Consider the following 14,491-nt stretch of genomic DNA (forward strand, 5'->3'; position numbering starts at 1 on the left):
GCTTCACGATAAGTACACCATCACCCCAATACCATCCCTGGTGTCACAAAGTGTGTTTTATGCCCATGGCTTGCAGTTTCTCAAGTCGCTCCTGACACGAAAAAAAAATGCCCATGGTTTTTTTAATGTCAAATATGGATGTTGCCATAGAGACATACAGTAGAGTCTCACTTATCCAACACTCACTTATCTAACATTCTGGATTATCCAACGCATTTTTGTAGTCAATGTTTTCAATGCATTGTGATATTTTGGTGCTAAATTCGTAAATACAGTAATTACGACATAGCATTAATGTGTAATGAACTACTTTTTCTGTCAAATTTGTTGTATAACATGATGTTTTGGTGCTTAATTTGTAAAATCATAACCTATTTTGATGTTTAATAGGCTTTTTCTTAATCTCTTCTTATTATCCAACATATTCGCTTATCCAACGTTCTGCCGGCCCATTTATGTTGGATAAGAGAGACTCTACTGTATGTGCTGTAATCCTCAAACTATATCTTAAGACTTTCTGGGAGAACATTCATATCTTGCAAAACCATTACAAAAAATATATATCTTTGTGTTGGTGCTGATCCCATTTTGCCAGTAGAGTGGTGTTTCAGTGTGGCTTTTGGTCTGTTCTTGCTTAGAAGAGTTATGGTGAAGATTCCTTTAGTATATAAAGTCATGCTGTGTCCTTAATTTTGTAGAATGTTTCAGCCTTAATAACGCTATGGATCCCTTCACACTACACACTTACAACCCAATGATTCCACTTTAACCGCCATGATATCATTGTACGGTCTCCTGGGATTTTCAGTTTAGGGAGGAGCATTAAGAATTCTCAGTCAAAGAGTTGTAGTGCCCCACTAGACTACAAACTCTGGGACTATACAGTACGACCTCCATATCCACAGGATCAGTATTTGCAGTTTGGTTTACTGACATCCAACAAAGTATGTCCTCTCCAGGCCTTTTCTAGGTTCATCTATTGACTTCTTCTTTCCGTTTTCTCCTGTTCCAGGGCACGTTCTCAGCATGCCTCATGACGATTCCAAGACATGTGAGAGACTCTTCGGGAGCTTAGGAAGGCATCACATGATGGCTCCTCTCTTTATCCATCTGAACAAAACTCTGCCATGGTCACCATGCAGTGCCATGTATATCACAGAATTTTTGGATGGAGGACATGGTAAGGATCATCTCACTATCCATTTGGGGCTATTTGTTCCTAGGGCTGTTCTACTGATGTTCACTATTGAGCAGAGATGAGTGTGCCTTTGATCTGAGAAGGACCATACTACTTTGGACATATTCCATTGCTAGCTGCATGACAATAGCTGATAAGGCTTCTTGAGTTGGTTCAAAAACCAAAGACGAGTGGTATTTAATTCACTGATTTGATTTGTATCATGTGTTCCTCCCCAAAGTGAAATTCCATGAAATTCACACCACGATTAACTAAAACAATATATAAGCAACTGCATTAGCTATTGACCAGGTGGGTAAAACATTACTATTAGTATAGTTGCACTATTATTACAAAATTAAATAATCTATAATATTCAAAACATAGCTGAATGGAACACAATTTAAAACTACATGTCATACTCAGTCTCATCAAGACCATAATATTTCTGTTTTCTATATATCTTTGTGAAAGCTGGGTGGTAAAGAAAGATGATAGGAAGAAAATCAATTTGCGGGAAATATGGCTCTGGAGAAAAGTTTTATGGATACCATAAATGGCTAAAAGAACAAATGAATGGGTCCCAGAGCAAACCAATCCCAAATTGTTGCTAGTAAAGAAAATGGCAAAACTAAGGATGCCGTACTGGGTTGAAGTCATATTGTTAGTATTGGGGTCTTTGAGTCATATTGATAGTATTGGGTTCTTTGGGCTATTTGTCTCTCTCTTTTTCCTCCTATTCCCCAAGTTGGCTACTTCAAGGAAGAATCTCTTTCTTTTGGTTTACAATTAAATAATAATTTTAACATAACCCGCAATGCAACCTTCTCATGATTTTCTCACCCAATAGGTGACTGTCTGCTTGATGAACCAGCCGAGCCTATTGCCTTCCCCACAGACCTTCCTGGCCAAGTGGCCTTATATAACCTGGATCGTCAGTGTCAGCAAATCTTCGGCAAAGAGTTCCAACATTGTCCAAATGCCTCTCAGGAGGACATCTGCTCCCAGCTCTGGTGCAAGCTAGATGCAGGAGAACGCCTGTGCCACACCAAAAATGGCAGCTTGCCTTGGGCAGATGGGACATCTTGTGGGGCAGGGAAGATGTGCTTGGATGGGCATTGTGTAGCGCAGGATGCCGTGATCCCTGAGGTAATCTCATAGTGGGCATTAAGCTACTCTTCTATGGAACATTAATGCAAATCCTCTTTCCATTGTTGTAATAAAATGTGTTAGAAATAATCTGAACTTGGACCCGAAGGACTGGCATAGGGAAGAGATACATCATCTTTCCTCTAGGGTCATTTCCAAGAAATTTAGACCACTGTTTCTTAAACTGTGGGTCCTGGCCCCTTAATTCAATGTCAGAATCCCAAAAAATTGGAAACTAAGTTTTCTGAATGCCACCTAGTGGCTGTTTCAGGCATTTACATGAATCTGTTGTGCGGTGGTGGACTCTGCAGAAGATATCAGCTATACTTCATGAAAAGGAAAATGAGCCTCTTTAGCAAGCCTTGCAAATGCTGATTTCTCATCCGTAAAAGTTTGATTTTATACCTATTTTATATATCTATATAAAAGATTTGTCAGGTGGAAAGGGGTCCTAAGTGTAAAAGTTTAAGAAGCCCTGATATAGACAAAATGTATTGTGATACAACACAAAGAGAAAAGGGAATGGAGAGTAAAGGAAACCAGTACTGAAGCAGCTGGTCTGCTGTCTAACAAATAAGATAAGATTAGTTTTCCCATTGTAATGATTTTCTTCCTGAGGGCAGCCTTCCAGTATCAAATCACAAAGGATGTGAGCCATAACCTGAGGATTTCTATCTTTCAGCCTCCAGTGGATGGAAACTGGGGACCCTGGAGCTCTTGGGGACCATGTTCCAGGACATGTGGTGGAGGCGTGCATTTCTCCTACAGAGCCTGTGACAATCCTGTGCCTAAGAATGGGGGCAAATACTGTGAAGGCCAAAGAGTCCAATATCAGTCATGCAACACGGAAGAATGCCCACCTAATGGTAAATATCAACTGTTTATAAGTGCAGGTCATATTGTACTGCATTGCAAGTATTGTTGTTCAATGCAATAAGTCCTCCTTGTAATGAGGGCATACCAAATCTCAGTTCAAAATCAATGTGACAGCAAAGAATGTGATTAATGGAAAGGTATACAAAATACTTCCTAGTTACTTCCTAGTTGTTTTCTAAGGGCATTTGAAAATGTATTAAAGCATTGAAAAGGCTTTAAGGAGAATAATGATGTTTCAATGCTAAGGTTTTTTGTTTCTATCTCCCCGCAAAAAAATTAAAAAGCAATCATCAACATAGCATGCATTGCAATGAGTTAAACCCATCCCAAATTGCAATCTTTGGTTAGAAGTTATGTTAGTGGACACTTTGGTTGTAGCGATAACAGCAATAGCCACATGTATCAGTCATTTGGATAATTATCATCTAATTATAGGTTCGAAATGAAACATGATAATCCTCCATGTCTGTATTTTCAGTGATATGTGTTTGAGATCCTCTTCCCTTTCTTTGTAGACAAGAGTTTTCGAGAGCAACAGTGTGAAAAGTACAACAGATACAACTACACAGACATGAATGGGAATCTGCTGGAGTGGGCCCCTAAGTATGCAGGAGTATCACCTCGAGATCGCTGCAAGCTGGTCTGTCAGGCGAAGAAAGGGAATGAATTCAAAGTGTTTGAGACTAAAGTAAGAACTCTCTTTTAGCACCCACTGTCTTACTTTGAGAGTGACCACAAAGAATCTTGGGCACTTAAAGCACACTGAAGATCCCCTCTTTCACTGTGTGACTATGGAGTTCATCACACAAAGCAGGGAAATTGCAATTACAAAATTACTTGGGCTTCTCACTCCTCCCCTGCTGCTCTTCTGGTAGGAGAATGAGTGGGAAGCACTTTGATTACAAATACAAATAATCTGCTAACAACCTTCTTTTGTAAAAGAAATACCTTGCAATGGTATCTCACTAGGAGAGCAGCAGGAAAGGATTGAGGTCATGTGATAAATCCAAAACAAAGATGCTTTTGTCCTGCTGTAATTGCAATTTGCCTGTCTTGTGTGATAAACTCCTATGAGTGCTTCCATGCTTTCCTGTGCACATGGAAGTCACTTTTCTATGGACAATGGAACAGCCCAAGCAAGTTGTCAAGGGAGGAACTCCGGCCAACCTGAACCCAAGACCGTCACTCTACTCTTTGTAAGTTGATGGTCCCAGGTTCAATCCACAACTTCTTCAGGCAGGGCAGGAAAAACACCTGTCTGAAACCATGAAGAGTTCTTGCCAGTCAGCATGGACAATACTGAGAAAGATTATTTAATTCAACATAAAGTACTTCCTACAGGAATAATGTTCACTTTGATGGTATGGATGATCAATATGCCAACTGCTGTTACTTAAGTCAGGATAATTACATTGAAAATATAGGCAGGCAGTAGAAATGTTGGCACTTACAAAAACATTTCTCCTCCAACTGGCAATAAGGTGGAGGTTCTAAATAGCACTTGCAACTGGCATTAATATGACAAGAAGGGAGCACAGAAGGAAGCCACTTGTAAATGGATCTGATCCTAGCCATTGGAAGATCTATCACCCCACCATTCATTGTATAATAGACAATATGTTCTTACTTTGTTTTCTTTTGTTTTTATATCAGGTGATTGATGGGACTGTCTGCGCACCGGATACACTCTCTGTTTGTGTCCATGGTCAGTGCATCAAGGCTGGCTGTGACCACATTATTGGATCACTCAAGAAATTAGACAAGTGTGGGGTTTGCGGCGGCAATGGGTCATCTTGCAGGAAAATAACTGGATCACTCAACAGATCCAAGTAAGAGACACACTGAATCAGCTTCAGTTGATCCAAGTAATTCGAAAGAGGAGGGTGGAATTGTAAAGGACGAAAGCCTAGGGCTGGTTTGCATCCTTATTTAGTATGCTTCTGAAGCTGAGATTTAAGCATGGTTCTTCATAAGCACAAGGTTATATATCAGTCAGGCATTGGCTCTCTGACAAAATGCAGCTGAGCTAAGGAATCCAAGAAGGATAGCTTTGGCAAGCGTACAAAACCAGAAATTTGCCAGCTTCCTTTGCTTGGGATAATGGATGAGGCACCTGCAAGTGTGATGTGATGCCCAAAGTTCTTCTCAAAACAGATTACCAGTAACAACATTTCTTTAGTGCTTTGATTTTTCCTTTTACAGTACTGTTAAGAAGTAGTCTTAATACTATCTCATTTATGATCCAAGCATGTTGTTTTTACTTTCTCTGCCCAATTTTCTTCTTACTCCCAATTTCAAATATATCTGCTATATGTCTAGAATGCTATTCCAAATATAGCAATATTACTAAGCTAAACTGAGCCTTCAGTAATCCTGGAACCTAACAGTTAGGTGATGACATTGGGATTATGCTGAAGATCCTTATTTCCCACCTTACATAATCATATACTTCTCAAAGGTAACTCAAAGGTAACAGTTTAAGCTCAGTCTATACTATGGGTATTTGCAACAGATTCTAAGAGTTAGATACAGAAACCAGAGTTTTTCTTGTCATGGAATAAATATAAACAAAAAATATTTTTGCACACTTTGCCTATTTCTGCAGATAACAACCATCTCTTTGGTCTCTATAGGTTTGGGTATAATGACATTGTCACAATTCCTGTGGGAGCAACCAACATTGATATCAAGCAACACAGCCGCCGAGGAGTGAGGCACGATGGGAACTATTTAGCTTTGAGGACACTGGATGGTAAATACCTCTTGAATGGAAACCTCACTGTTTCTGCCATGGAACAAGACATTTTCATGAAAGGGACTGTCCTGAGATACAGTGGCTCCCTTACAACCCTGGAACGCCTTCAGAGTTACCAGCGACTCCCCGAATCCATTACTGTCCAGGTGCTGTCAGTTTCCAGTGAGATGTTCCTCCCCAAGGTATTCCCTTCTCCAAAGGTGAGATACACCTTCTTTATCCCCAAGGACACCTACTTTAGCAAGCAGAAGAGCAAGGAGAAGAGCTTGGCCAATGTCATCAAGCCCATGTTGACGTCGCAGTGGGTGCTGGGAGACTGGTCTGAGTGCTCGAAATCCTGTGGCTCCGGCTGGCAGAGACGAACAGTTGAATGCCTAGACGTAGACGGTCAGAGCTCCTTGACCTGTGACAAGGGCCTCAAGCCGGAGGACATCAAGCCCTGCAGCGACCTCCCATGCCCGATCTGGCAGATGGGGCCTTGGTCCCCCTGTTCCCAGACGTGTGGAGAGGGAGTGCGGACACGAAGTGCCTTGTGCACTGACTATGTGGGGAAGCCCATTGCCTCAGAGAAATGCAGTTCACCACGTCCACCACCAGCCACTAGTCCTTGCATGCTCCAGGAGTGCTGAGGCAAAGCCAAAGTTCCGACACATGAGAGGCATGTGTAACATAGGCTAACTACTAACCCAAAACCAGGCTTGGTCTGGCCAAGCAGGGCTGTAGGTTTTAAAGGCAGATGTGCACTAACTGGCCTGAACAGGCCCTCGCCAGGTAGATCTGTTGAAAAGATTAGGAGGCATTGAAGATCAGCCACTCTTTCTTTCCCTCTTTCTTCTTCCTGCTTTGTCTTCCTCCAAAGTGACATCTACCTCAGTGTGGGGGAATGGCATGGGATTTTTGACAAATCATATGACTTTTTAAAATATTCTTTAGGGTGCTGGGGGTTATGGGCTTATATTTAACAACTAGGAGGAATAGAAATGTCTCTTAGGTGTGAGCAGAAGGTAGATGAACCAATAAGATCTAGCTACACTCCAAAGTACTTCCTCTTTCCCAGGGGGTGCCACCTTAATAACCCAGAGAGGAGCAACAAAGGTTACTAGATCAGGAGCTAGCCACTTTCTACAGCACTTGTCCTTCTTTTTTGAGGTGTTGGGTATGACTGACTTCATTTCTTCTCCCTCTAGCCATTTTTAAAGTCATGACCACAGAACTAGTAAATATGACTAAAGTCCAATAATTCTTGCAATTTTCATAGTCATTAGCTTTGCCCAGATTTTGCAAACAACTTGGAAAGAGCTGTAGTATATCCCTTTCTGGCACTGGTTGTGTTTCTTATGTAGATATTTGTTCATTGCTTTCACTATCAATATCTAATGACATCCCACTCAATGTATGATTCCTGATCACCCATGTGACTATTTTAGGGAGGAGAAAGAAATCGCTATATGGCTACTGTGCTGATGCTATTATAGCCATGGGAAATATTTGTGCCCATTATAATAACTGGTTTCTTCTTGGGTTGAATTCAGCATTAAGTAAGGCAGGATATCTTTAGCCGGAGTCCCCTCGAAGGAGAGGGATTGTGTTTCTGCCTTTACGCCAGACCCATAACTTGCTCATTCATCTCCATCAGGGTCATTATCCTGTATGTGTCTCTCCTTTGCTGTCTGCAGCTGAGGAGGCAGATAGTCTTCCTGTCTGAGGCGGGAGCTCTTCCTTCCCAACCAGGAGCCTGGCCAAAGCAGAGCAGAACAGCCAAAATATCTCTCTCTGGCCCAGACTGTCTGGCCCAAGGGGAGACACTCAATCAGCCAACGAACTTTCACCCTTTCCAGCAAATTGCCTTCAAGTGAACTTGTACCAGGACAAGGAGATCCTAGCAGCAAGAGGTGTCTTAGAAAAGATCTGCAAGGCAACTGAGAAGTGTCGTATTTGGAGGCCTCTGAGAACAGCGTGTGCCTGTATGTGCCTTCAAGTTGCGTGTCAACTTATGGAAACCCCATGAATTTCATAAGGTTTTCCTATGCAGGAGTTGTTTGCCATTGTCTTCTTCTGAAATATAGTCAACAGCACTTGACATTCTTTGGCAGCCTTCCATCCAAGTGCTAACCAGAGCTGACCTTGCTTAGCTTCCAAGATCAGACAGGATCTGGTGCCTTCAGAGTATTTAGGAGTCAGGGAAAGAGAAGGCCATGAAACAATTCAACATCCTGGCCTTACTTTCTCAGCAATTTTTATCCTACTTCTCGGTTTTCCCCAATTGCATGGATTTTTGCTTTAGAACGAAAGCCGCTGAGCCCTCAGCTGTCATTGCTCTCATTATCTGTCTTTCCTTTATTCATTTTCAAAAAATAAGATGTGAGAATTTCAGACTGTGTTTCTTCATCTCGCTCCAAAATTGTCATTGGCAACAGCAGATAGACTTTGGGATTTATAAGCAGATCAGCTCAGGGGAAAGTGTCCAGCTTGGCTTTGCAAACATTGGGCTTCTGCATGTATGGACAAGTGCAGCATGCCAGCCTATTGCTGGATCAGCCCGTTCGCCTATCCGTCTGTGGAACACATACAGTACCCTGCTGCTCAAGTGATAAAACTTTGTTGACAGACTGACAGCGAAGAGTACCAGCTTGCCAACGGAAATGTCAGGTTTGGGGCAGGGCATCTTGCTGCTCTTGTAAGAAGCTGTCATGCCTCCCCCCTCACATTTAAAAGGCTTTATGTTAATATAAGCTTTCTTGATGTGTTTGTTTTTCTCACAAAGCACAGTCCCAAATGTTTGGAGACAATTAAGAATATTTTGATGAAGCCCTTTGTGCCTTGGAAATGTAAGACTTCCTGTTGGTGTAGACAGAAACCTAGAGCCATTCTAAACATTAGAAAACAATTCTGGACTTGAACCATTTTGGAGTGTATGGAGAAGGAGACAGTATTTTTTTCTGAAATACCCCTCTCCCCAATTTCTTTTAATTATGTGCTGCCTGTGCAGACAGGATAGTGATAAATGTTTCATCTTGGTGTACTAGCATGATACATTTGGGTTGTTTCTTTACACAAAGGCATTCTGATTCCCTCTAATGGTATAGTCCAAAAGCTTACCAACTCACTGGGCATAATGGATGGAAGAATTTGCTGCTGCTGTGCAACATCCATCAACAAATGGATGGTGTGGTCCCAGAAAGTGCTCTGTTTTTAGCCCCTTTGTTCCTTTAACTCCCAGAAAAATCCCACATGCGCAAACTTTGGAGCTAGGAATGAGCAGCCTTTCTGTAGCACATTGATCATTTTTAATGCTAATGTTGAAGGCCATTGCACTGTGTATCTGGCTTTGTGGAACGTTGTGAGTTAAGTGGTCTGTGCTTGGGAAATCCATGGTGTTGCTTGGCTCTTCTCTCTTGGGGGCGTAGCAGAGCAGAATGCGCTCTGGCCATCTCCAGGGAGGGCTTCCTGCCGACAGCAGCCTCTCCAACAAAGCTGCTCGGCACAATCGCCATGTGTTTTAAGTAGAGATCTCTTCTTCGGCCATTGTTGCTCTGGCCAAGCATGAAGAGTTAGTTCTGCCTGTGTGAAAAGGAAGGGAAACCCTTTCACAGCGGATCTGCCATGAAGCAAGGCCCCTGACCCTCAGCACCTTCCCTGACAATAGAAAGGAAGCTGGTTTTGTTCCTCTTGAACAGAGCAAGTTAATGACTGCCTAAAGGGTCTCTCACTGGAACAACCCCAGGAGGGAAACGGCTGTAGCCTCAAACATATATATTAGGGAGCAGTTGGAAGACGAGGATTTGGGCACAACAGACGCTCGGTCAAGAATTCACTGGGTGGCCTCGGAGGAGGGACTGTCTCTTTTGACCCCGTGCATCTACCACACAGAGATAATAGTGGCCTATGACACTGAGCCATTGTGGGAAGGATGGTTGGGGAAACGTGAAGCACAAAAACGCCCAAACAGTAGGAACAACAGAGTCTGACAGCATCATCCTATGCATGTCTATACAGAAATAAACCCCACTGTGATCAGAGAGATCTGCCTCCATGGGACTGCAGCAACATGCACTCTGTTTATTATTAAGCTGGCACCACATCACTTTTTAGTGTGGCTTTTTGCTAAAATACACAAATGCCATCAGCTCTCTTTGGAAATTTGTAAAATATCTTTCAAAACTTTAAATTTAGATTGTTAGTTCTACTAGATGTGGAGCATTTTGGGTATGACTTTTCTCCCTCCTTTGCATTGTCTGAATATCCTGAAGTTGCCAAATCCTGTCTGATTTTAGACTTTAAGCAAGGCCAGGCTTGGTTAGTATTTGTAGGGGAGACCACCACCAGGGAACACCAATGGCAGTGGCCTCTATTCCAGAAGAAATCTATTATAAACCACCTCCGAGTACTCCCTGTTCAAGAAAACTCAATGAGTACAAAATACGTTTGCACTTTGAACTTAGTTTGCAGGAAATTGATAGACATGAGGATAAAAGGGGGAAAGTGGAATGAGTCTTCTTGTGGAGAGAAAAAGTGGGGTATAAATAAATATAATGGTGGTGGTGGTGATGATCGTGATGATAATGACGTGGGAAGGTATATCCTTTAAAACATAGGAAGAAGCAAATCCTGCAGCTTCTGCTTTTAGAAGGGCGACCTAAGCTTGATGTAATTGTATATGCCTAGATAGAAAACCTTGAATGCTTCCATTGCTTTTCAGGGTTCTCCTAGGTGCAACCTGAAATAGAAAATTCTACATAATAAGATGAAAGGCATTTCGAGAGAGCAATTTAGGAAATGCTGTGACTCACAGTGTCTACTTCGGGCCAGAACATTTTTCATTGTCAGACAGCTCTTAATTTTCTTAGTCCCAAAACATTGGGCAACTGTCCCAGTCTCTCTTAGCAGGATGTAGAGAGTTTTTATAGAAGCCAAGAATATTTCTTATCCCGTGGATAGGGGTTGGAGGGAAGGTAGGATTCCTTATGGCATGCAGTCAGTTTTCTGAGCCAAACAATTAGACTTGCAATTATTGCTGTCTTTCAGGTATCCCAGAGAATCCTTGGATGTAGTCATCCTTTTGCAAGAGATCATTCCTCTTCTAAAGTAACCTTTCCTTGACTTCTTTCCTTACTTTCATAAATCACAGGACCATTTTCCAATACAGCTGTAGAATTTTTTAAAATTTAACTCTTTTTTTAGCATATATCCTTTTGCCAATATTTTTTAAAATCCATTAAAGAAAAGAGTAGCTCAAGCCCTGTGTTCTCTCTTGTTAGATTGGTGGGGAAAAACATAACAAGATGGTTACATAATCCAGTTTTCTGGATTGCCCTCTTTTAAGAAAACAGAAGGCAGTTGCCACATTTGGACTGATGTTTCTTTCTTATTCCATACTATTTAAGTCCACTGCTATTGGCCACAGAAAGCTTTCAATTATCAAGGAGCACATTTGAAATATGCATATAAGCAAAACTGGAGTCAGCGAAAGCATAATTCTAATTATAAACCACCTATCTTGAGATCAATATTGTTGTTTTATGGAGATTGGCAACATTATGAGAGTCCTTAAAGATCTCTGGTCATCACTTGCTCTGCTCAGGTCTTGCAAACTCAGAACCATGTCCTGCGTCAATTTAACTAGTGTGTTCTCCCTCTTTTCCTATTGCCTTCCACTTTATCAAACTTTAGCCCAATAGGCAGGTTTGCAAAACTGAAGTTTGATAATGGAAGTGGTGCTTTATTTAGAGGTGAAGATAAGGCAGGCATACTTAACTATGGCTTCTTCTGTAGCAGAGAGAATCTGGCTTTACATCTTGCCTTCCACACATTACTTGTGTTACTAAATCAAATGCTGGGCCAAAGAAGTCCTTTCTGCATTTTATAAATTAGTGCATCCTTCTTACACCTTACAAAAACGTCACTGTTGCAGAAGAGAAAAGTGAACTATAGCCAGCATCTCCTTGGCATCTCAGACTCTTAAAGCCATCTCTCTTTCTCAAGTCAGCAAAGGTGCATTCCAGCCACTTTTGTTACATTTAAATCCATCTTCACCCTGTGCTGAAGGCTATGCACCGGAAGTAAAATTCCGTATGTTTTGACAGCCTGCTGGATGCTGTCATTTTTCTCGATTCATTATTCTCTCCAGCACAGTGTTTCTAAACTCAAAAGGTCACCGCATGCGTCTTTTCTCTTTGCCTGTAACTAACACCACTTTGGAATATGCCCGGCATTCTAGTCTGACATTTCCCGGAGGCTACGTTAGAGATACGCACACACGTTGTCAGAAAAGTCTGTGCAAGAATCAGAATTGGGGAGAGCAACAGCTCATCCATCAAGGCTGTCAGGATAGTCTGCTCTTTAGTTTTCCCTTTTACAGAAAAAAAAAATCAATCTCAGTCTGTGAGCTGCTGCTTCTAAACCCCAATTTGGTCCGCTGTTCTGATTGTGCTTTCCTGAGCAAGTGAAGGAAGGAGAGAAAGGAAGGAAGGAAGGAAAGCAAAATGTATACAAATGCCTCCTGAAACCAGTGTGGTCTGTTGGGTGCCAATTGGCAAGCACCCATGGCACCAACAATGGCCTCACAGAGTGAGGGAGGAGGTTTCCCACAAGAGGATCATTGCTAAAGGAGGTTCAAGGCTTTCCTGGCCCCAGAGAAAAGAGAATGGCTTTTCCTATCTACAGCTACATGGCCATTTATTCCTTGAGCCACAGTATTCAAAAGCAGCAGAGCTTTCCCTTTGTTTTTCAATGGCATGTCATGCATGATCTTGGACTCTACTTTTGGGAGGATAATACATCTGGCCCTGGCTTTACCATCATTTCAAGGTTCCCCTTCCTTGAGAGCTTTTCATCAAAAACCTGAGAACTGTTGTGCATAGTCTGGGCTGCATTTTGGGTAGGCAAAAAACTCACCATGTGTAAAGCTTGGCCATAATCCACAAAATTATAAGGTTCCCAACACTTCCCCCTTCTTTTTCTGCATAGAAATGGATGGAAGACCATTGGGCAGGAATTACACATTTGCACAGCTCTTTTTTTTAAAAAAGGGACGCAGGGGGTTATTTTCAGGAACTTTACATGCTACCCAACCCCTTCCTTCAATAGCTGTCAAGCCAATGTGGGAGCACTGCTTTTTACGAGTGGGCAAGCTACATAGAAGAGAATCACATGGTCCTAGCTCCAGAGGGAAGGGAAATGGAGACATACTCCATCTGATAATGCACTTTCCTTTCTCCCTCACAACCAAGAGCACCCAGATCATCTTTGTCTAAATTCCTTCTTCTTCCCGTCAATAACCAACAGAAACAGTGCACCATGGGAGCTGACAGTCTTAGTGTGGGGAGGAAATAGAACCACTTGATCCAGGATCCTGACAATGAATAACAACTAAATAAACTTCCTAACAATTCCAAGGAACTCCAAGGTTTAGATGGGTGTGGCATTGCTCTTCAGAGGAAATGTTTGCAGGAATACAAGAGACTATCAAAAAGTAATTTGCTGCCTGGGGAAACAACATGATGTTGCCCATGCTAATGCCATTTCCAAAAATGGGAAGGACTTTTGAACCTTATGCCAACATGAATCATGGAACAGCATGAAGACCAGAAAAAGAAGAGCAGGGGGAGATCAGATACAGCTAAAAAAAAAAACCCTAATGGTGTGTGCATGTGCCTTCAAATCGCCTTTCAACTTATACTGACCTCATGAATTTCATAGGGCTTTCATGGGCAAGAAATAGTCAGGGGTAGTTTTGCTAGTTCCTTCCTTTGAAATATAGCCTATAGGAACTGTTATCATTGGCAGTAGAGTGGCTCTATTTACCTTCCAAGATCAGACAGCATCTGATGCCTTGTGAGAGTTAGTTCGTAGTCTCAGAAGCAACACTCCTATCTAAAAAGGATTGTGTCTATAGTATAAAGATGCCTTCTTCTGGTTGTTCTCATCCAGCCTTCTGGCTGCCAGCATCCTTCGTGGTCCCCTCTCCAATTCTGTAATGCTGGCATCCAACAACATTTGGAATGCCTGCCTGACTTTGTCTTTCTTTCAAATAAACACAAAACATGTAGCATTTATGACGATGTACGTAAAATAAGTTATATATAGGATTTATATGTATATATGTTTCCCTTCAGTGAAGGATTTTAGCATTATACTGAGCCTCTTGTAAAAGATATTTATTTTGTGTACAGTAACTGTTTTTAGCAGCAGGAGAGAAAGGGCAACTGCATTCAACAATGTTGCTGCCTCTCCCTTCTTTTGTGTTGAGGAGTCAAGAAATCTTGCTCCTTTTTCCTAACGGCTTAGTTGTACAGCTAGTATCTCAATACAGTTTGGCATGTAAACCTAGAAAGCTGGTTCCAGTGAAGATCTGCAGTAAATAAAAAAAAAGCATCCTAATCTCCTTTTATTTTTTGTCTTTTGAAGAAAAAAAACAAGCCCTATTTTTTTTCTTTCCTCTCCCACTTTTAGTCTTTAGAAACAGATAGCCAGATTGTAATAAGACTGTACTAGCCTTTGGCTGTGAATAAAATACTTCAATTAAATTCCCTCAA

The 14,491-nt window shown here is 41.7% G+C and overlaps 1 protein-coding gene across 1 annotated transcript in view; it reads left to right on the forward strand.

Annotated features, from left to right (window-relative positions):
* Positions 1-14,491, forward strand: part of adamts8 (ADAM metallopeptidase with thrombospondin type 1 motif 8) — a 31,298-nt gene extending 16,807 nt beyond the window's left edge. Inside the window, exons 4-9 of the mRNA XM_062961424.1 lie at positions 1,013-1,180; positions 2,028-2,326; positions 3,009-3,192; positions 3,718-3,890; positions 4,856-5,031; positions 5,836-14,491. Coding sequence (XP_062817494.1) covers positions 1,013-1,180; positions 2,028-2,326; positions 3,009-3,192; positions 3,718-3,890; positions 4,856-5,031; positions 5,836-6,586 — 1,751 coding nt within the window. The 3' untranslated portion in view covers positions 6,587-14,491. The remainder of the gene's footprint in view (positions 1-1,012; positions 1,181-2,027; positions 2,327-3,008; positions 3,193-3,717; positions 3,891-4,855; positions 5,032-5,835) is intronic.

The sequence above is a fragment of the Anolis carolinensis genome, unplaced genomic scaffold (assembly GCF_035594765.1).
Source record: "Anolis carolinensis isolate JA03-04 unplaced genomic scaffold, rAnoCar3.1.pri scaffold_8, whole genome shotgun sequence".
NCBI lineage: Eukaryota > Metazoa > Chordata > Lepidosauria > Squamata > Dactyloidae > Anolis > Anolis carolinensis.